The sequence below is a fragment of the Plasmodium malariae genome (assembly GCF_900090045.1).
Source record: "Plasmodium malariae genome assembly, chromosome: 12".
NCBI classification, from domain to species: Eukaryota; Apicomplexa; class Aconoidasida; order Haemosporida; family Plasmodiidae; genus Plasmodium; species Plasmodium malariae.
In genome coordinates this window covers 2541111-2566240 of record NC_041786.1, presented here as the reverse complement: position 1 = coordinate 2566240, position 25130 = coordinate 2541111, and the positions used below count along the sequence as shown (strand labels likewise).

Below are 25130 nucleotides of genomic sequence, written 5' to 3'. Positions count from 1 at the left end.
ATATATACAAAATTATCTTTTTTCAAAAGCGTAAAATAAATAAATAACCTCTATTCTTACTTTACAACATTAAAATAAATATAAATGTTACAAAATTAATGATGCAATGCAATTTAAGTAACATTATAATTATGATAAAGAGCGTGCAAAAGAAAAAAACTGGACATTTGTATGTGCATAATATGTTATTACAAAAGAATGCTTATAATAATTAAGACAATAAAGAAAAGAAACGGCAAATAAATTCAGTAAAATTGAAGTTTCCGCACAAGGAATGAAAATGGTGCTTTAATCTACTTCAAGTTTCACATTTCATCTTCAGTATATATATATATGTATATTTTATTTTTTTTTTTTTTCTTAATAAAGGATCAAACATTGTTCGGTCAGGAGTTCTTTTGCACTTTTTCAACGAGGAAAATAATTCATTGCACATGTTTTATTGTATGCTTACAGTACACAAATGTCATTATGAGTGTATTTGTCATATGTTAAAATAAAGATATGTCTAACATCATTTTATGGATATAAAATTTGCCGGTTAGTTTATCTTAATAATTTTTTTTTTTTTTCATAACTTCTACAGGTCGGGAAAAGCTTTAAAAAGGTCTATTATTTTCCCTTGTAAAATAATACAACGTGTATGTATGCTAACGATTATTTTATTACTAACTACTATTATAAAATTTATACAGAAATAAATACTTCTAATATTCGTTGTAATTTTATTATTATTGAAAATATGGATGTCTACTAAATGGGAGAATTTATAAATAATATGGGAACTCTTAGCTTTTTAAATTTATATTTAAAATTAAAATATTGTAATAACTATAGTATATATAAATACACCTTTTCAATTTTTTTATTTGTTATTCGAGTTCATATACATATATATATATTTTTTTTATTTGTGTATGGGTGTGCGTTAATGGAATGATAAGATGATATATAGCATTATAAATGGAAAAAAAAAAAACAAACAATATTAATAAAATTTTATGTTGTAACAGTAAAAAAAGGGGAATAATATAGGCAATAAATAAATTCATATATATATATATATATCTGCATATTATATTGATATACGGATAAACAGATAAATCAAAACATAATTAGATAATAATGTCAATAGGTAAGTTAATAAGTAAATTAACATACAATTAGATGCACATAAACGTGCAAGAGTAATTTCCCAGATATGGAGGATTTTACATTTATAAGTCCAGCTTCAATTTACTTCCAACATCCATATGTGATATCATCTACATAAAAAAAATGTATATATGTGTTTACATGCCGGTATACACATATATATATATATATGTATGTATATGTATGTATGTATATGTATATTACGAAAGGTAAAAATACTATGTAAATTATTCATCAATATACACTTGCACTGTAAAGCAAATAATTACATCTTTAAATTCCTCAAAGGAAATCATCCCATCCCCATCTTTGTCTGCTTGCAAAATTGTTCGATCAACTAGCTGCTGTAACTAAGAGAAGTTAAGAAGAGTAAATAAAATAGTGCTTAAAACAGCTACTGTATATAAAATACAGTTTACATTTCGAATTTTTTTTTCCTTATATATATTTTTTTTTTCATTCAAACAAAAGATACTACCTGTATGTCATTTAAATTATTCCCGATCATCATTTTCATAACGGTAAATAACTCTCCATTGGAAATCATTCCATCTTTGTTTATATCATAAATGTCAAAGGCAAATTTTTTCTTTTGGAAATCGTCAGTACTTGACGCTAGTTTTGCTATAAAAGGAAAGTGGTAAAAAAGACGTTTATATAAAAATAACGTTGTGAAATAAACATATAAATATTTGAAATTAAAAATATTTAGAAGTGTATTTTTAAACTTGATAATAAAATAGTATTGATTAAATGAAGTGTTATTTTATCATATACTAATGCCAACTAAAAATTCAACAAAGGAAACTTTTCCGTCTGAATTTGAATCAAATATTGATATAACTCGTTTTACTAATGGGTTCTAAAATATATGTAAAAATAATTATTTATTAATAAACTCATCATATGGAAGAAGATAAAGAAGTGGAAGAAAAAAATGAGGAATAAGAAAGAAAAAAAAAATATTACATTATTATAAACAAAATTATTTTTGGTCTTGAAACACTTTGATAGAATACAATCATAAAAAAAAATTATTTTTATACAAAATCATGAAATAGTTCTTTTTATATTTCCAAGAATAATTTTCTTTTCTTTTTACATCACTTATTTCAGGAACATCAAATAATTCATTTGGATCTAGCTGTCCGTTCTTATTTGTGTCAAGTTCTATAAACCTTTTGTACATTTTTTTTATATCAGTTTCACTAAAATTAGCTGCTTGTAATAAATCCTTTTGATCCTTCTCAGATAGTATTGCTTGTGTGTTTCTACGTCAAATTTGTAACGAAGAGAATAACAAATATGCATATACATAAATAAATAAATAACTAAATAAATGTATATATATATATATATATATAACAAATTTTACGATGCTCACATCAATATTTTAACTCAAACAAATATACTATGAATTATCAGGTAATTTTAATGGTTCCTTTTTTACACCAATCTTTATTGAGTCTATCAAAGTTTTTGTTTGTACGTTTGTGTATAATTTTAAATATTCACTCACCCCATATTTCAGTTTCTAGGTATTCATAGCAAAGTTTAACATAAAATTCAATTAAATATAGCTCCAACTCTTCTTCAATTACTTCTTTTAATCGTAATTTTGGAGTTTTAAATATATTATGTACTACCTCCGAATAAAATTACTAAGACAACTTTATAAAAATGAAAATATAAACATTCTTGTAAAATTTCCCGTGTAATTATAGTCTTTTAAAGTTATATAAGTATGTTCTGAAGGGAATATTCTTCTTTTTCCTTTTTGTTATTATTATTGATATATTTCCTCATGACCCTTTTCTCCTTCCTAATATGAAGATTTACTAAGCTAAAGTAGGCCGGATGTACATAATATATATACATATGTAAATATACTCACATCCGCTTATATGAAAAATCGGGTAATTAAAATAGTTATTATGATTTTATGAATTCCTTGAACATAGCTATTATGAGTTTTATCAATAGGAAAATGTAATATATAATAGAATTTTTACTTTCTGAAGCTAATAAAACTATTATAATTTATTAAAAACTGCAATATAACTGTAAATTAAAAGTACGCTGAAGTTTCGGCTTCTAAAATGTTGGACTGTTTTAAAAAGATATATTACATGTAGGTATAAACTAAAAATTAATGGAAAATGTGTATTGTATTGAAGTATCACACAATAACGCTAATAATTCTAACTAAAACTAAGTTCCAATAAAGATAATAAAAATAATCGTCAAAACATTAAATACTTCAATTTGATAACATATGTATATACATATTTATATATGTATACATATGTGTATGTATATATATAAAATGGTCATTACTAAATAGTAAGAAGGGCTATTGTTTTTTCGAAAAATGCTTCAATGTGAATAAATTTTTGTTGCGCATTCATGCACATTCGAACAAAAAAGAGAGGTAAAAAAAAAAAAAAAAAAGTGTATTCAAAAAAAAAAATTAATCATAAAAAGAAAATGAAAAAATTGAATATGTAATAAAGCGAAAAAATTATGCATATGAAAAAGCGAAGAAATTATGCATATGAAAAAGCGAAGAAATTATGCATATGAAAAAGCGAAGAAATTATGCATATGAAAAAGCGAAGAAATTATGCATATGAAAAAGCGAAGAAATCATGCATATGAAAAAGCGAAGAAATTATACATATGAAAAAGTGAAGAGATTATGCATATGAAAAAGCGAAGAAATTATACATATGAAAAAGCGAAGAAATTATGCATATGAAAAAGCGAAGAAATTTTACATAAGCAAAAATAAACAAATTGAACGTAGATAAATATAAACAGATTAAACATATGAAAAAAAAAAATGAATTAATAACGATAAACATCAAAGGCCACTTTACATTTTAACAGATATAGTATAAGGAATTTTAACTTAATTCGAACATAGTAAATTTAAGCTTTATAACCATTTTATTTGTAAGCTATGTTTTGTGAGAGAAGCATAATAAATGTTACTACAACAAAAATGAATGTGTGTGTGCGCCAATTTTTTACATATTTTAACATATGTATACACATTTATTTATTTTTAACATTTAAAAACAAACAATGGCATTAAAAATGTTAGCTTAGAACGGCATAAACATGTGTATTAAGCGTTAGACAATATTAATAAATAATAAAAAACCTAGGTAAAACATAAATTTTTATTGTTCACCTTAAATGTTCCTTTCTTAGAGCAATGATCAATATGCTCGTTCTAAGTATATATATATATTTGCACATACATGCAAATACAGCTAAGAAAGTATCACGCAATACTCCTTTAACCAGTTGAATAGTATCCATTTAAGAAGCCATAGAAAAGTTTAATGTGAATACGTAATGAGCATAGACTATTTTAAAGAAAAATGACGTAATTACTTTTTTTTTTTTTTTTTTTGTTTTTGTTTTCCGTATGTTCTATCATTTCTTAAGTACACAAGATTATTTATTTTACATAGTTTATTTGGAACAACAAATAAAAAAAAAAAATGTAATACGGGTATAATGCATATTAAAAAAGTTAGAAAACTTTTTGGCCTATAAAATGATTTTACAAACCACATTTGCTTCTACTTTTAATTTTTGTAATAAATGAAGAAATAATAAAAATTTTGAGAAAAAGACAAAATTAAATCAATAATTTTTTTTTTTTAAACCTAGTCTTTTTCTTTTTATTCATTGTTATTTTATTAAACCATTAGATGATCAAGTAAAAAAATGTAAATTGCTATTAAAAATAATAGCAATTAGAGTTACAAATGCTTTAAATAGCCCTTGTTTTTTAATTTGAAATCATTTTTTTTTTCAATTTATAAATTATACACCAATTTTCAAATTTGGCTATATTTATTTTTATATACATTTTAAAAAAGAGTTATTTCTCTTACAAGTGTATAAAATCAAAAAAAAAAAATAAAATAATAAAATAATTTTCAACTTAAATATAATATGGAAATTTCTTTTTGCATACTTCCGCAACGTTAATTCAGAGTGCGTTAAGACTATGTACCTTGCAGAGCAATTTATAACATGTACTTAATCACTATAATAAATAAATTGCTTTTGTTTTTCTTTTTTCTTAATATTTAAAATAGTACTTACGTTTAAAGGGTAGTTCAAGTGTTAACTCTTTTATTGAGTTATCTTTACACACACATATAAGTATACATACATGAATACACACTTCATTTAACTATTTATATCTTTTAGGTTTTTATTAAAAAGTCATCTATTTTAGCAAAACATCATATTCATTTTGCATTTAGTTAAATAAATCATTTTCTATTTTTCGTTAGTTACAACAATATTTTTAATTTTTTTATTATTTTAGTTAAACTTTAGCTTTATTAAAACGAAGCAATAGGAAACGAGATAATATACACCTATTTATATAAATATTTTTAACTTACCTATACATTTATATGCACGTACAACATATATGTAAATAAAGATTATATAGACACTCTAAGTTAAATATTATTTATGGATACCTTTATTTTAAAATTTTTAAACGTACATGTTCATTAAATTATACAAAAATATATTAATCCACGAGTTGTGTAACAAATGAATCTTTTGATAGAAACTTAAATAAAAAAGGAATAGGAAAAATCTTCATATAGTACTATTTTAAATAAAATTAAGTTGTACTTATGAGTACAATTAGAAATTATGCTCTTTCCCTTGATATACTTCTTTCAATACTTCAATATAATGTTTTTAGCAAATGCTTTTAACTCTGCATTACATATATCTGTATATATAAATAGGTTTAAAAGTTTATTAAATACTACCTGCCATGGAAGCATTTTTGTAGTTCTACCTGCAATTTGATTTTTTTTTATTTCCTTCAATTCTGTTCATAAACAAGCAACGCTATTATATCTTACTGGTGTAATTATATAATTAAAAAAAAAAAAAAAAAAAGCAAAATGTGATAATGGGTTTTACAAAAATTGTTTAATCATCCACATGTTTTCAAAAGTAACACAGTATTATGAAAACAGTTTATATATATATATATATATATTCACACGATGTGCTTGATTTTATTTTACCTTAAGAAATTTTTTTTTTTTTTTTTTAAGAAAAAATTTGAATTTCGCAAATATTTAAGGTATGTACATATGCATGTATGTATGTATATATATATATATATGTATATTTATGTATATGTATGTATATTTATGTATATGTATGTATATTTATGTATATGTATGTATATTTATGTATATGTATGTATATTTATGTATATGTATGCATATTTATGTATATGTATGTATATTTATGTATATGTATGTATATTTATATATATATTTACATTATATATATACTTATAAACACCTGTTTATTTCCGCTTTTATGCTTTTCTTCCATCTTCATAACAAAATATACTCAAAGCCCAAGAAGCGTTCGACGTAAAGGAAAATAAAAAGAAAGTGTTTCATACATGTGAAATCTGAGGAAAACGTTAAATATATCTTATTTGTTAAAATAACAATTTTTACAGTACTGAAGTAATACAATATTTATACAGTTGAATAATGAAAAAAAAGGTTGAAAGGAGGAATTGTTTAAGATATAAAAAGAGTTACAGATCAGATGAAACAAAGATGCGAAATTTTTTTTCAAAAAATATAAATAAAAATTGTTCTTTTCTTTACATTTTTTTTTTCCTTTTTTTCTCATTAATATATTTAGCACAATGTCAAATAACAAAAAAAAAAGTATCAGTTAGTGAAATCAATTTCGATAGTGCTGTGGACGATGTTCAGTGGTGTGGTAATAATCATATGACTGTTTTAGTTAAAACAGTAAAAGGAAGATTATATAGAAGTGCGGATGGTGGTAAGATATGGACAAATATAACAAGTAATTTATCTGAAAATGGAAATAATAAAAATGACGCATCAAATCATACAAATGAGATGACTGTAGTAGATCTTATTATGGTGAACCCAGTGGATAAAAATGTAGTATTAATTATTGGGAATCAAAAAAATCATTACGTTTCAGAAAATGCAGGAGAAACGTTTCGATTAGTGAATTATAAAAACAAAATAAATTTTTGGCAGTTTCATAGTACAAAAACGCATTGGGCATTAGTTTCTTCATGGACTTCAGCCTGTTATTCTACGGATGAAAAAAATGGAGAATGCATGCAAACTTTATCAGTAACAAAAGATTTAGGAAGAACTTTTCAATTAATAGATATTTATGTAGTTCAATTTAATTGGGGAGATAAAGAATCACATTTAGAAGACACAGTCTATTATACTCATCATAAAAATAGAAATGGGCATCAGCAGAGATTCAGTGGATGGTCTAAAGATGTCGACTTTGTATCTACGGATAATTTTGGAAGAAGTGTAGATGTATTAGTGAAACAAGGAAATAAATTTTTAATATCAAATGGATACATATTTGTTGCTAGATTAAATGATGTAATTAAACAAACTGTTAATATGATGGTATCAACTGATGGAGGTAAAACATTTAATAAAGCCAATTTACCAGAAAATATACATGAAAAATCTTATACCGTTTTAGATACATCAGAGGGTGCTATAATGCTACATGTAAATCATGGAATTTCATCTGATAGAGTTAATACAGGAAATGTGTATATTTCGGACGCTTCTGGATTAAATTATACTCTTTCTTTACCAAATAATATAAGAACGTCTTCAGGTGAATGCGAATTTGATAAGGTGCTGAGTTTAGATGGAGTGTACATTGCAAATTTTTTAGATGATCAAGATGAAATTAAAGATGAAGATTTAAGGTTTAATAATTTTAAAGCACAATTAGAAGATGAGTTCAGTCCATTTCAAACAAATACTGAAAAAAGGAAAAAACTATCGGCAAAAGGGAAAAATGAAGATTTAGTTAGAACAGTAATTTCTTTTAACAAAGGTGGTCATTGGTCTTATTTAAAAGCACCAAAAGTGGACAGTAGAGGAAATAGATATGACTGTGGAGATAACTGTTATCTACATTTACATGGTATAACAAATTATCATCAGTATGCTCCATTTTATTCTATAGAAAATGCTGTTGGAATAATTATGGGAACAGGTAATGTTGGAAGTCATTTAAGATATGAAAGCGATGAAGTAAATACTTTTTTGTCAAGAGATGGAGGAGTAACATGGATGGAAGCTCATAAAGGTCCATATATTTATGAGTATGGAGATCATGGAGGTTTAATAGTTATGGCTGATGATTTACATAAAACAAATCAAATTGTATTTAGTTGGAATGAAGGACAAAGTTGGTTTGATTTTGAATTAGGACAATTTTCAATTGATGTTGATAATATTGTAGCAGAACCGAATTCTTCCTCTGTCGAATTTTTAGTGTATGGTACAAGAAATGATGTTGGTGTTCTATATCATCTTGATTTTAATACTCTTGGTCAACCTTTATGTAAAGGTTTGTGGGCAGCTGATTCGGTTTCTTCAGATTATGAAACATGGTCACCTGGTAGTGGATCCTTTTCTGATAAATGTACTTTAGGTAGAAAAATTACTTACACAAGAAGAAAACAGACATCTGAATGTTTTAACGGAAAAGATTTAAAAAGAACAGTTGATAAAAAAGCTTGCGAATGTACACCAGAAGATTATGAATGTGAAACTGGTTTCACCCGTAAAATTGGAAGTTATGAATGTAAGCCCAATGATCCAACTTTAACAGTTGAAGGATGTACAAGCAGTTCTTATTTTTATGCAAATGCATATAGGAAAGTACCTGGTGATATCTGTATTAATGGTTGGATTCCTGAGAAAGTTCCTGTCCCTTGCCCAGCACACGCTCCTTTTAATAGAAGTAAACTCTATAAAAACTAATTAAGTACAATAAATGCAACCATAATTTTTATTTTTATTTTTATCCTTTTGTTTCCTTGTGCCTTTTTTTATTTATATAGTGTCATTTTGTGTTTCCTTTATATTTGTACTATATAACATCATATATTGTTATATATTGTGATGTACTGTAATGTCATATAATATTTTATAATATACTGTATTATTTTAATACGTATACTTTTTTTTTTTTTTTTCTTTTTTCCTTTTTGTTTTAGGCGCTAAGTCTATTTTATTTATAATATTTATTATAGGCCTGATTATGCTCATAGTTACCTACATGTGCAGAAATCCAAAATTTAAAAACCTGTTTTACAACTATGGTAATTATAGTGCACATATATACAGCCCATGTTTTTAGTTAATTTTTATTTTTTCTTTCATATATATATATATATACCACATCATTTTATTACGTGTTAATGAAGTTGCATTAATGTCTAGTTATTTGTCTCGTTCATGTAACCTTTATGTTCACCCTTTTCACTTTTTTTTCTTTATGCACCCGGTTTCGCCCTTTTTGCAGGTTTCGATACTTTTGAACATGTTAAATATTCAGTCATTAAAACTAAAAGAGGAAATGTAAGTAACAATGTATTTGAACCAGAAATGGAATTTATAGACGCGCAACAAGTAGGATATAACTTCATCATCCTAATCTTTTTCTTAACATTTTTTTATTTATATAATATTATTGTGTCCGATTTGTTTTTATTCTTATTCTTTATTCGTTTTCAACTTTCTAGCTGGTCAAGTTGCGCATTTTGTGAATATATCTATCTATATATATAAATGTATATATATATAAATACATATTTATATTTACATTTATATATATATGTCACTACGTCAAAATTATTATATTATATTACTACTATTTTTGCACTTGAAACTGCTTTTAAAGGATGACAACGAGGAGGACGTTCCAACGCTTTTGTCTTATTCCAGTGAAAGGAATAAAACAAGAAATAACGATTTTAAGTTAGCCCGAAACAGATCAAATCAAAATAATTATATGACATCAAGAGACTTTTCCCCTCCCAAAAGTTATGGAGAAAATATTGAGTTATTATAATGTGAAGAAATTAAGTGGTCGCATAAGTAATAGCAGTGTGTGTAATAGTATGCTTGACCTTATATAATGAAGTGTACATTTTTACAGAAAATTAATTCACATGCTTTTATACATGTATATATATATATGGAAATACTTTTTAAAAATACTAAGTAACCCAACGTAAGAAAATAAGAAAAAATAATAATTATAAAAAATTAAAAAAGAACGAAGGAATTATGTAGTAATTAATTTTTAACACTTTTGTTAATATTGTAATCATCATTGTTATTTTTTTAATGTAGTAATAGCTTATCTTTTAATTATATCCATAAGATGCCTTTTTATTAATTTATTTAAACTCCCTTACGCTATCCTATTTTTTTTATTTTCCCATTATCTATATAAATTATTATCAATATATTTTTTTAGATTAGCACCTTTATTAATGTTGTAATTTTTACTATATTTAATTTTATTTATTTTTTTCCATTTCTTTTTTTTTTTTTTAATTTAAATATCGAAAAAGAAGTTTTTGTAATACTATTTTTATTACAAAATTACTTTCTTTTGAATACGAATGACATATTTATTTAGATAATATATCTTCGTTCATATGTTGCATGTACTTTTTATGTGTTTTCTTTGTTAGTTTTTTTGTTTTATAATAAACCTAATGTGGCAAAAAAAAAAAAGAAAATTAAATTTTAGCTATACAAAAGAAGAAAAAGAGAAAAACAAAAATGTTAATTTTTATATTAAGCTTTAAAAAATAAAAAAAAAAAAAAAAATCAAATATTACACTGTTAAAGAAATTCGTATGTATATCTAACGTAATCTCTTCATAATTTGAATTGCATTTATTTAAAATAGCAAGTGCTTTCGTTTTAGAGTATAAGGATAACTGCGGATATAAACAATATGCACACACATGTGAACACGTGTGTAGAACTATATACCATTACATAAGTAGACATAGACAAGTCTATATACATTGATATTGTTGAGGCACCTGTAGTTTCTCCATTATGTCACTGTTTTACCTTAAAAAGAAAATATTTTAACACAATCAAAAGAATAATGAAAATATTTCATCATTAATAAAATATAAAAAAACAAATAATAAATCACAAGGGCATTTCATTTTAACTTGGTTGATTTGTTCTTTTTTCTTTTAGATTAAAAATGTCTTCTAAGAACATTTTTTTTAATAAATATATATATTTATACATATGTATATTCTTAAAAATCAAAAGCATTTTCCAGAATTTCCAATTTTCTTTTTGGAATATATTTTTTTTTTATTAAGGAAAACTAAATGAAATATAAATTTTTCCAACAAAATTTTAGCAGTTGAAATTCTTTAATTTGTTTTGAATTAACCAATTATAACGTAAAACAATATAATTTAATTTTGATTATTTTTTTTTTTTTTTTCTTTTTCTCACATGTATGCACATAAATCAAAAATAAAAGAATAATTTTTACAAAGCATATTAACAAATATTTATAAATTAATATCAAGAAAAATTTTATATTAAATGAGGGATACATATTGCAAGTTTCTAAAGCAAAAGAAAATTTTATTTAAAAAGAAAATAATTATTACGTATAATTAATGAACAAAATCACAAATGAGACAAATTAATATTTTTCCGTTTTTTCTGTAAATGCTTATCATCGGGACCTAAATTGGGGTCCCCTCCCCATGTTAAAGGGAACCATATAGGATATACTCTTTTATACAAATTAATAAAAACTTTATCATGCTGTTTTAGGACATCATTAAACATGCACTTCATTTTTCCATGGGTTCCTAATGACTCTAATATTTTTCCAGTTAAACCAAATTTCGTATGTAATTCTACTGGCTTAAAGTAATTTATATCTTTCGGGTTATAAAACATGTTTCTAATAACGGCTCCTTTTTTATTAATTTTGAAAATTTTTCCACAAATACTTATTCTTTTCATAATTATTCTTTTACAATCACAGTTGATAACTTTCCCATGTGCAACTAACACTGACATGATATTATTAGTATCGTTAGTGGTAAAAGGATCGAAAAGTTCAACATTGATATTCTCACTTCTTAGCTTGTTTGTACATGACGAATTACCATTATTGTTACTACTACTACGGTCGTATTTACTAATGTTGTAGTTTCTAATGTTGTAATTACTAACGAAGTTGTTACTAATGACGTTGTTACTAATGTAGTTATTACTACTGTTAATGCCTCCTTCTGCACCTTCTAAACTATTGTTGCAATTTTTCGTGTCGCATACATTTTCTGGTGTTTGTATATGCAAGCGATCCTCATTACATCTTCCTTCTTCTTGATGAATTTTTTTTTTTTTTATAATAAAAACAGGGGCATTGGTGACTGTTGTAAAGGCATATACGGAAGCAACATACTTTTTCCCATATTTCAAATTTTTTTCATATTTTCCTTTTGCTTGTGTTGACTTAACAATTTGTTCACTGAAAATAGGACAAGAAACAAAATGTCTAAACCCACATACTATCTCAAATACCTCTTTTGATTCTACGTTCCCTAAATAAGAAAAAGTTCTTTCTATTTCCATATTCACTACTGTTACTTTTCTTTCAAAAGGCAGTAAACTTGATAATATAAAAGGTAATTTTTTCTTCTGTAAATACTGTATTAAATTATACAATTTTCCATCATTTTTTATAATAAATAAACAGTAGGCATCTGTTAAGGTATATTCTCCATTTATAATTTTGCAATTTTCTATATATTTCCTTTTTGAATATTTTCCTAAATTTTCTGAACTTTCATAATCATAAATACGTGAATATTCCAAAGGTAAATCCTCATACACATCCACATAGGAGGTTCTAAAACTTTGCAAACTTCTATATCTCTTGAACCGTTCCCTAGCACTTATATTTTTGCACAGATAGATATAATCAGAATTATCTGAGTCCTTTTCTATGGAATCATTATTACTACCACTACTACTTCTACTATCAATACTACCACTACTACTACCACTACTACTACCACTACTTCTACCACTACTACTACTCCTACTGCTACTATTATTCTTATTGCCTTTCTCCATTTCTGATTCCCCTCCACCATGTTCACAAGAATTGTTTCCCTGTGAAAAGCTGATACTATTGAAATGCTCCTCAGTGCATATATTACTACTGCCAGTGTTATTTACTCCTACATTTTGTGTTTCGTGTCTATCAAAAGAACTAATAATATTATCGTTTACTTCATGTTTTTCGTTCGATATATACATCCAAATATTATCCGAATTGCCCTTTTTGCACGTATTATTATGATCATTATTTCCATTTACACTGCCGTGTACATTGTACATGTTATTTGTTTTGTTTGAATAATTCGTGCTGTCCATACAGTTCATACTGCTTGTACTTATCTTAGACACGCCTTTATTATACTCATCATTGTTTGTACCATTTAAGGCATTGTTTAAATTAAAATTATAAACAGCATGATCACTGCTGTTTGCATAATCATCTGTTTGATCAAACAATCTAGAAGGGGGATATTCTGTTATAGAATTATTTTTAAGAGTCATTAAATTGTTAACATAAAAATTATTTTCTTGGGAAGTGTATGGTCGTACACACAATAAATCATTTTCCTCATTTAGATTACTTCTGTTTGCGCTATTTTGAACGTGTAAACAATTGTAATTAAAATCATTATTAGCTATTTTACTATTATGAAGAAAATTGTTTATAAAATTAAAACTATTTTCTTCTTGTTCATTATTTTGAATTATATCAAATAGGGAAAGTTTAGCACCTATTCCTTCACTACTATTCATATTTTTTTTTCCTTTTATCACATCTATGACATATATATCATCGATATAATAATCTCCAATGTTCGTTATATGTAATGGGTTGTAAATATTAAATCCTATACCTTTCACAAACCCTTTTATGTAAATGGAATCATTAACTGGATTATATTGACATGAGTCAGCCATCATGTAGCCTCTTCCTTCTCTATAAGAGACACTCTTTACTTTTATATTCATTATTTCATTATAAAGTTTGTTAAAATGAAAATTTTTATTGTTGTCATCACTATTAATAAAGAATATTTTATCATCTAATGTAAATTCTGAGTTAAAATACCTGGCCACAAATTTCTGTGTATTTTTATTACTATTTTCTTTTGTGTTATATCCTATACCGATAACTGATGGAACTCCTTGTATTCTTAAAACTGATAACAAGTTATAACCCAATTCATCAAAAGAGGATTTCTCAACATTTCCATCTTTAAAAATACACAAAATTAAATCGGCACATTTTGTTCCATCTATTATTCCATATATATCTCGTGGTATATCATAAATTACTAAGGATCGTTTTTTTTTTTCATTATTTGAATGTATTGTATATATATCATATAAATTTATGTTATCTTCTATAATATCTTCACCATTTTTTTCACATAAATATTTTATGAACTCTTTTTTAAATGATAGAACATCTGCATTTTCATGAAACCCTATTAAACATATATTTAAACAACTGTAAAATGGTATGTATTTTGATTTTTCCTGAAGTTTACTTTTTAAGTTATTCGCTTTTGTACAATGGGATTGAAATGCCCTATGTAAAATATGACTGTATTTTAAAGTTGCATTATTTCTCTTCTTTTTCTGAACTTTTTTTAAATTTTTATTCCGTTTCTGACTTTTACATTTTTTATAAACTTTGTTTTTTTGCTTTAAATGTGATCTATGCTTCATTGTTTAATTTTAAGTAATGAAATTTTTTTTTCTTTTTTTGAAGCCTTAATGTAAATATTAACCCCAGATGATAATATATAATTATATAATGGTAATGAAATACCCAGCAGGATCTCTAAGTATATGTTGTATTTTTACAATCAACTCACATTTATGTTTAATTATACTTCAGTACTTTTTATTATATTTATAATATTACTAAAATTACTTTTAGCAATAGCTTATGGAAAAATGAGAAAAACTTAATGGAAGCATTATACACAAAAAGTTATTTAAAATATTTAAAAAAAGGAGAAGCAGAGATTTAATAAAATTGGTAAAATGTTTTGAAAACAATGATAACCTTATATTTTAAAATAAACACACTACATACATGTTGTTTAAATATATATATTTTTTCAAAATAGAGAAAGATAAAAATAAAAAAATAAAAAAAACAAAAAGGAAATATTATTTGGCACAAAGTTGAAAAAATTAACTTTAAAATGATTTTGCAGAATATTAAATAAATTAAGTAGTTGTAAGTCAAGTTGTTGACATTTTTACGTAAAACTTGTGCCCTTAGCATATTATAATTCTATGCATACATAGTTCTCAGTATAATATTTATCTTCATATTTTTGTAAAAAATAAAAGAATAAAAAAAGTGCATAATGAATCTTACATTTCTTATCTTTATTATGAAAGGCATAAAAGCATTATTGCTATACATGCATCCTAATATATGTTGAATAAAATGGGCTAAAAATTTTACGATTATGCACAATTTAAGGGACTAAATATTGAAAGAAATACTTGTTCATCAATAAATAGTAATATATACATATATAAATATATATGTATATATACTTATGTATGTGCCTTTAAATAGGTGCGCACTTTCCTTTTTTCGTTCCTTCCTACGTACTGGGAAAACTAATAAATTTTTTAAACATTACAGTACTATAAAGTCTTGGATATTAAAATGAAAAGTTTTACTTTCGTATTCAGCTTATATAAGAAAAATTAATTGAAAATTTTTATTTGTTGCGTTTATTACTAAGCCTTAAGTGGGCTGTAAGTCAAATGCACAAAATTAATATAGAAAGGTTTAAAGAACTGTTATAAAATATTAGGAAGGAGTGTACATATATATATATATACGTAGTTGTAAAAAATAAAAAGTTTTATTTTCCTATTATCCTAAAATATTACATTAGCATAAAAATGTAATATTATAAATAAATAAATGAACAAATGCAGGCATATCATATCTCTATATGCGAATTATACTATCAACTAATTAAAGTATGATAAAAAAATATAAAAAAAAAAAATTTTAATTAATATCTCTACTCTATACCAAACGTAAAATTAGACTTTTAAGTGAAAATGTACAACACCTTTAAAATGATTATTAAAAAGTTTGAATTTTAAAAGAAATGATTTTAAATTATTGTAAGCTTATGTACATTATTGTTAAATTTTATTTATTACACCACTGCAGTACATGAATTATTTGTTCCTTTTAAAAAATATCATTGCTTATTCACTCGTTATGGGAATATTAAGATAAAAAGGATAAAAAAAAAATAAAATATAATTCAATGCAATGAAGATATCTGTATTTTTAACTTCTAAGAATAGCAATATGTGTCTTTATACATATATATATATATATATATATTTTTTTTTTTTTTTTTTTCATTAATTCTAAACATTTTTATGTATTTTTAAGAAAGAAATACCCATATGTCAATGTGTTACGACACTGTTGTACTTTTCCTTTTTACATAGTATAGAACAATTCATCAAACAAACGATAAAAATAAGTATATCAAAATTTTTGAACTTAAAGTAGTAGCAATAATACAAATATTTATGCATACAATAATTTTTCAATATTTTTATTTTTTTAAAATAATATTGTGCGCCTTTGTGCAAATGGTTAAATGGTACCATAAGACGAAATATGATATAATGTAAAATAATATATAAAAAATATTTAAAGTCTAGAATATATTTTTTTGTACAATTATATTAGAAAAGGGGGGGAAATAATAAAGAAGGATTTAAATTTGTTTTGTTTTTTTTTCTAATTTATTTCTGTTCTCGTAATTTTTTCTTTATGGTTAATTATTTTGTACATAATTCCTCAGCTAGATATGTTTAACGCAGTAATATATTTTTTATAACACATATTTAAATGTTAGATATGTGCAGACAAAAACATTTAAAATGGCTTCATTCTAGAATTCTGTAATATTTTTACGTTTATTTTTATTTTATTTTTTTTTTTTTTATCCATATTTATAGAAGCTCAGCTTTTCAATATTTGTGTTTTAAATATAAACCAAAACTGAAAAAACGTACATTTATGTATATATATATATATATATATATTAATATTAGAACATTTTTGTATTTAATTTTTAAGTTATTAATTTTTGTGAAGATTTAATTAGAGGTTTTTTTTGTTTTTTTTATTTTCTCATCACCCTGGTTGTCTTGATGTTTTCGAAAGATCAATATAATAATAAAAATATAGACATAGATATAGACAACTGATACAAAGAAATATTGCTCAACATTATCACATAACTTACCTTTTTATGTAGAATATTTTAAAGTATTGTTTTTGTTGTGTTTAGTTTTATATAATTCTCACTATTGACAAAATTTAATAATGTGAAATTTCTCTTAATGGAAAATTTTTAATTTTTAGTTTTCATTTTTTATGCCTTTCATTTATTCATTCATTAAATTTTTTTTTTTGTTGTTGTTCCAGTTTCTAACTATAAAAAGAATAAAATGTTAAAAGTTATTATTTTTATTTTACTTATATATGTGCACATTGATTATATAACAACAGATAAAACAAATAGAAGAGTAAGAAATGCAAATGATGTCCTAAAAAATGAAAGTCCAACTTACAGTCCAAAAAAAAAAACAAAAGTTATTTTTTATATGGGGGGGCAAGATCATGAAGATGAAGAAAATGATAATAACGCAAATAGGAATGTAAATAAAGGAAAACAAGGCATGGGTGCCAATAAAGGAGCCACTGGAGGTACAGGAAATGATGAAGGAAATGCACCAAATGGACACGATGAAGGAACAAATTCAAATAAAAATAATGGATATAATACAGGACAATTACAAGCAAATTCCCCATTACATTATGATAATTCCAATAATAAAAATGAATCAAATAATGGTCAAAACAAAATAAAATATGATAAAATGAAAGAGGAATATGAAAATTTAAAAAAGAAAGAAGAAGAAGAAGCGGAAAGGATAAATCGTGAACGAATGGCTGATATGAACAGAGATAAGAAAGGAAAAAATAAAAAATTAAGATACAATAGAGAAAAAGAAGATCCATATGACACAGATTATGAATACATAGATAATGTTCCACATTCTACCAATTCAAATGCAAAAAATAAAACTAATAGTGGAGTTTATGATGAACTGGGTAATGGGCCGTATAATTTAATTGGAAAGGAATCTTATGTTGGACCTAATGGGAAAACTTACACTCCTTATGTTGGACCTGATGGAAAATTTCATGGAGCTTATATTGGACCTGATGGAGATATTTACGAACCTTATGTAGATCCTGATGGGAAATTTAATGGAACCTATATTGGACCTGATGGGAAAACTTACGAACCCTTCGTTGGACCTGATGGGAAAACTCACGAATCTTTCGTTGGGCCAGATGGAAACACCTATAAACCTTACATAGAACCTGATGGGAAATTTCACGGATCTTATATTGGACCTGATGGAAAAACTTACGAACCTTATGTTGAACCAGATGGGAAGTTTCATGGAACTTACATTGGACCTGATGGGAAAACTTACAAACCCTTCGCTGGGCATGATGGGAGAACCCACAAAACTTTTGTTGGGCCTGATGGCAACACTTACGAATCTTTTGTCGGTCCTGATGGGAATACTTACACACCCCATATTGAACCAGATGGGAAATTTCATGGAACTTACATTGGACCTGATGGGAAAACTTATACGCCCCACATTGAACCCGATGGTCAATTTCATGGAATCTATATTGGGCCTGATGGGAAAACTTACAAACCCTTTGTCGGATCTGATAGTAAAACTCAAGAATCTTTTGTTGGTCCTGATGGGAATACTTACATCCCCCATATTGAACCAGATGGGAAGTTTCATGGAACTTACATTGGACCTGATGGGAAAACTTATACGCCCCACATTGAACCGGATGGTCAATTTCATGGAAATTATATTGGTCCCGATGGAAAAACTTACAAACCATTCGTTGGATCTGATGGTAAAACTCATGAATCTTTTGTCGGTCCTGATGGGAATACTTATACACCCCGTATTGAACAGGATGGTAAATTTCATGGAAATTATATTGGACCTGATGGAAAAACATACACACCTCATGTTGAGCCAGATGGTAAATTTCATGGAACCTATATTGGGCCTGATGGGAAAACGTACAAACCCTTTGTCGGATCTGATAGTAAAACTCAAGAATCTTTTGTTGGTCCTGATGGGAATACTTACACACCCCATATTGAACCAGATGGGAAATTTCATGGAACTTACATTGGACCTGATGGGAAAACTTATACGCCCCACATTGAACCCGATGGTCAATTTCATGGAAATTATATTGGTCCCGATGGAAAAACGTACAAACCCTTCGTTGGACCTGATGGGAAAACTCACGAATCTTTCGTTGGGCCAGATGGAAACACTTATAAACCTTACATAGAACCTGATGGGAAATTTCATGGATCTTATATTGGACCTGATGGGAAAACTTACACACCTCATATTGAACAGGATGGTAAATTTCATGGAAATTATATTGGACCTGATGGAAAAACATACAAACCCTTCGTTGAGCCTGATGAGAAAATATACAAACCATACTTTGGACCTAAGGGTAAAACATATGAATCCTTTGTCGGTCCTGATGGAAATACGTATACACCCCATATTGAAGCTGATGGAAAATTTCACGGAAATTATATTGGACCCGATGGAAAAATATATACACCCCAGATTGAACTTGATGGAAAATTTCATGGAAATTATATTGGACCCGATGGAAAAACTTACCAACCCTTCGTTGGACCTGATGGTCAAATTCATGAATCTTTCGTTGGTCCAGATGGAAACACTTATGAAACTTACATAGAACCTGATGGGAAATTTCACGGATCTTATATTGGACCTGATGGGAAAACTTTCACACCTCAAATTGAACCTGATGGAAAATTTCACGGAAATTATATTGGACCAGATGGGAATGCATACAAACTTTTTGTTGGTCCTGATGGTAAGTCCTATGTGCCTTATAATGGTTCTGAGGGTAAAGGAGAACATGATGGACCACATTATGGAGGGGGTCCTCAAGGGAACAAAGATGATGGAACAACCTACTCTTTAAATCATGGTGCACAAGGGAATGGAAAAAATGGAGGTGCTTACCCAGGGAAAAAAGGTCCACTGAGTGATTATCTTCATGATTTAAGACCTGTTAACGAAGGTGAAGGTACGTATGGAAAAGGATATAATCCATTGGTATATACTGTACAGCAGGGAGATGGACAAAATGTAAAACCTCATGACAAAAGACCAAATGAAATTAGTTCTGATAATGGAAAAAATGTATACGATAATACACCAAATAAAAAAAAAGTATATAAAAAACCTAGTCAAAGACGTAGAAGTAATCCTTTTCCCCAAAATTCTGATGATAATTCAAGTGACACTGAATACGAGTTAAATGAAGGAGATTATAATCGATCAAAACCAGGAAACAAAACGTATATATCATCAGATCATGATGAAAACGGGCATCCAAATGAAACTGATAATTATAGAGATCCTAGATTAACAGGAATGGGAATAGGTGATAATGGAATTCCAGGTAGAGGAAACACAGATAATATGTATGGAGGAAATCCTATTCATATATTGCATGATAATAGTCATGCTAAAAAAAGAGCTAACGAAATTGAGGATAATCTAAATAAAGGAGAATATTCAAGAGATAAAGTAGGCAATAAAAATAAGGGTTCTGGAGGTAACAACAAAAATGATACAGACGATTTAGACGATCCTTCAATTCTATATTATTTAGATAATGGACAAGATATGTCCATAAAAGAAAAATTGCTTAATTCTAATGGAGAAGATTATCAAACAGAAGATGGTTTAAATGACAACGACTATGCAAATAGAAAACCTGTAAATTACCATTTCTCAAATTATATGAATTTTGATAAAAAAGAAATTTTGGGCTCAAATGAGATCGAATTAGAAAAAATGATTGGAACTAAATTTTCTAAAGAAGTAGAAAATTATTGTCGTCAAGATAATTCAGTACAAAAAGAAGGAGACTATCTTAATACTGCTTTTGAATATGCGAGAGCTTTAGAAGAATTAAGGGGTGAAATGCTAGTAGAATTAAATAGACAAAAATATTTAGGACTTAATAATTTTAACAACATTTTACAGTCAATTAATAATTCATTAAATAGAAAAAACTTAAATGGTAATAGAGATGTGTATGAAGATAAAAGTTTTATTAATGAAGCAAATGCTTTTAGAAATGAAAATATAAATCCGTTAAGTGCTAAGTATAACAAAATTATGAAACAATATCTCTGTCACGTATTTGTAAAAAATCCAGGCACTAATCAATTAGAAAGATTATACTTTCATAATTTAGCCTTGGGAGAACTTATACAACCAATAAGAACAAAATATAGCAAGTTAGCTTCCTCTTCTATTGGTTTGAATTACGAAATATATATAGTATCTTCTTCCAATGTATATATGTTAGGTCATATGTTACTCTTATCTTTGGCATACCTTTCGTTTAACAATTTTTTTGTTAAAGGATTGAAATCCTTTTATTCATTACAAACAATGATAATGGCTAATTCTGATTACTCTTTCTTTATGTTTAATGAAATGTGCAATATTTATTATAATCCAAGCAAAAAATTTGAAAAAGACATAACGTTTATTCCCCTCGAATCAAGACCAGGAAGAACTACTACGTCCATGGGTGAACGTAAAACCATATGTGACTTACTAGAATTAGTACTAAATGTTTTCAGCCTAATAAATATTCACGAAATAGATAATGTTTTTAATAAAAATAATGTTAATGGATATGAAAATTCTTTATCCTTTTCATTTAATGCAATAAGAATATTTTCACAAGTTTGCCCAAGGGATGATACAGAAAACGCATTAAAATGTAACTTTGAAAAATCTAAATTATATAATTCAAGGATTTTGAAAAAGGATATTGGACAAAAAGAAAATCAAAAGAGTTTGAAAAGAGCTTTTGATCTGTTAAGAATTTTTGCTGAAATAGAGAATACATCTTCAACAAATGAACCAAATCCTCATTATATAAAACTCATTTTTAATCAGAATGAATATGTGGACTTTTACAAATTCTTTTTCTGGTATGAGACTAGAGAACTTGTATATGTACCAGGAACAAGTGCAAATAAAAAAAAAAAAAGAAAAAAAAACTATATATTTGATCAATTTATGATGAGAGGTCAACAGTTAAAAAAGAAACTACTTAAAATGGATGCTAAATACAATATAAAGAGTAAAGCATTGCCAGCCTTTTATGCATTAGTTGACAGATATAACACTATTTCTTCTAAGAGTCAAAAGGCGAGGAAATTATTTTTAAATGATGTGTCTAGTGCTCGTCATTATTTTTATTTAAATAGCATATTATCAAAATCGCCTAAATCTAATTTAGAATCCATAAAAAAGGCATTAATAGAATTACAAACATTAACAAATTCTCCATTAAAATTTATGGCTAGAGGAAATAATATAGAATATTTAAATCAAATAGCTAAAAATGAAAATTTATTCTATGTAAATTTATTCATAATCTCCGCTTTTGCAAGGAAAGATCCTGTTAGAAGTTATTATAGTGACAAAAGGAAAATGCTTTCAGCAACGCTTTCTGAAAAATTTGCAACGTCAACATCTGCTTTTATTCCTCATAAGCTTAGAAAACTTGTAGTTGGAATGAAAAAAGGATTTCTAAAGAGGAAATTACTTACTAAATTGGCTATGATGAAACTGTTGCAACATATCCCTTCACACATACTGGAAAATATTATCACGACTATCCGTTTCACAACACATAGTATAGCATCTATGCAGATTATTCAAAACGCCAGATTTGTTCCAAGAAGTGTAAGTGCAAATGATAAACTCAATAGTCAATTTGCAAAAGATATATTTACTGAGGGTGGATTTGTAGGGTACGCTGATAATTTAATGTCTGCATGGTTTTCAAAAGGTTTTGAAGAATATAAAAAGGAGAAAATTGAGAATCAAAAGATGGAAACTTCGATTCAAAATTATCTTAAGGATTATTCAAATGAATATGATAATTCCAATGAAGAGATGACAGATAAGGAAAAATTAATAAAAGAATTAAATGAAGAAAATGAAAAAGTACAAGCACAAAAACAAGAAAATAAACTCATCCTTAATCAAAATGATAAATGGGATCATTATATAAATAAAGAATATGCAAGAGCTTTACGGCTATGGCTAGAATTGAATGATGCTCCACACCAAAAGAATAGTGTTGTTTATAAAGTTGTAGAAGACAGTAAATACTTATTAGAAAATAATATTGAGGAAAATATCATATTTTCAAGAACAGTTAAAGCAACTAAGCAAACTGTATTTAGAAAATTTTTCAATAAAATTGTTTCTCTTGGAAATATGCTTTTACGAAAACCTAGTTTTAAAGTCGAGCATGCATTATGGTTTGGTGCAACTATTGATATAAAAAAGGCATTTGTTATATTAGAAAAAGTAAGTGAATTGCATAAATTAATTCGTGATCAGGATGAATCATGGTTAATTAATGAGGCTTTTATTGAAATCGTTGATCATGTAATTCAAGTAAGTACAGAGAAACATTTAAGAGAGCCATTCAGTGTAGTTAGAAATCCAGGTATGATGGCTATTAATCCAAATTATAATTATATACCACATGAAGATAGACTTAAAGAACTTCAAAATTCCATGTGTGCTGATCATTGTTCTGCAGTATGGAAAATGATTTCTTCTTTTGCTTTACAGCATTTGAAAAATCCTGATAGTTTACAAACTTATGAAGTAAAATTTTCGAGCAATTCACTTGGAAACAAAATTGATGATAAAGATTTTGTTAACAATTTTAAAATGATTATTGGAGGTGATGCTGTGTTACATTATTTTGACAATTTACTTCCTAAATCAATGAAGAAAGAATTAAAAGCTATGAAATATGGAGCATCTTTAACATCTGCATTTTCACTTAAGTTAACGAAAGTTATTTTTAGTGAAATGCAGTTGCCTTATTTAAGTAAAATGTTTTATATGCAAGCCCCTTATTTTGGTAATTTCATAGGAAAATGGCAAAAGGAAAGAGAAAAAAGTAGGATGAAAGAATTATTAGGTTTTATGACCTTAGGAACATTATCTGCATACACTATTTTAAGTGCCATGGATATAACTCAACATGCGACAGATATAGGAGTAGGACCTGCTACAAGTTGTTATACATCTACTATACCACCACCAAAGCAAGTGTGTATACAACAAGTAGTAAAAGCTACGTTGACTAACTCAACTGAAGCTTGCATGAAGAGCGTTTTCTCTGTTGGACTCTTTGCATCAATCGGTCCATATTTATTCGCTCCTATGGCTGGTTTAGCATTATGGAATGTTTTAAAATCAGAATTCAAAGTTTTACAAAGAATTGATATGGCCCTCAAAGGAGTTTTTAAATCCATGTGGAAAAAATTTTTATCCCTATCAGCAATTCGCAGATTAAAAGGTATTTTTAAAAGAAGGAAAGCTATGAAAAAGAAACTTATAGAAAATGCTGAACATAAAATGATGGAAATGAAAAATAATCCCAACAAAGTCAAAGATCATAAAATGGCTATAAAGAAAATACATAACCAATCAAAAGGTGGTTATAACTATATATCCTATGCTAGAATAAAGATATGACGTAAAGTTATCAGGGAATACACCAGTTTTATAATAATTCGTACCTATGTATACATGTTTATATACATACAAGTACTACACATGTATGCAAATAGTTTTTTTTTCAACATTTTTTTGTACTTAATACATGTAAGCAATGGAAATGAATGAAGGAGGTAGTTGTTTATATTTTTCTTCTTGCTTCTTTCTCTTTCTCTTTCTCTT

General features: G+C 26.5%; 4 protein-coding genes across 4 annotated transcripts; 2 read left to right on the top strand and 2 right to left on the bottom strand.

Annotated features, from left to right (window-relative positions):
* Positions 1-1217: 1217 nt before the first annotated feature.
* CNB (calcineurin subunit B, putative) lies at positions 1218-2679 on the bottom strand (the record flags this gene model as incomplete). Its single annotated transcript, XM_029006887.1, has 6 exons — positions 1218-1265; positions 1425-1505; positions 1634-1779; positions 1933-2017; positions 2258-2426; positions 2675-2679. 6 exons carry the CDS (start codon positions 2677-2679, stop codon positions 1218-1220), a joined length of 534 nt encoding a protein of 177 aa, XP_028863332.1.
* A 4043-nt stretch (positions 2680-6722) lies between these two features.
* On the top strand, positions 6723-10122 carry PmUG01_12065200 (sortilin, putative; the record flags this gene model as incomplete). Its single annotated transcript, XM_029006886.1, has 4 exons — positions 6723-9009; positions 9266-9370; positions 9574-9680; positions 9952-10122. The coding sequence occupies 4 exons, from the start codon at positions 6723-6725 to the stop codon at positions 10120-10122; spliced, it is 2670 nt and encodes an 889-aa protein (XP_028863331.1).
* Positions 10123-11729: 1607 nt separating this feature from the next.
* On the bottom strand, positions 11730-14873 carry TSR1 (ribosome biogenesis protein TSR1, putative; the record flags this gene model as incomplete). The annotated part of the gene is made up of 1 exon (XM_029006885.1): positions 11730-14873. The coding sequence occupies one exon, from the start codon at positions 14871-14873 to the stop codon at positions 11730-11732; it is 3144 nt and encodes a 1047-aa protein (XP_028863330.1).
* A 2790-nt stretch (positions 14874-17663) lies between these two features.
* On the top strand, positions 17664-24926 carry RON2 (rhoptry neck protein 2, putative; the record flags this gene model as incomplete). Its single annotated transcript, XM_029006884.1, has 1 exon — positions 17664-24926. The coding sequence occupies one exon, from the start codon at positions 17664-17666 to the stop codon at positions 24924-24926; it is 7263 nt and encodes a 2420-aa protein (XP_028863329.1).
* Positions 24927-25130: the final 204 nt, after the last annotated feature.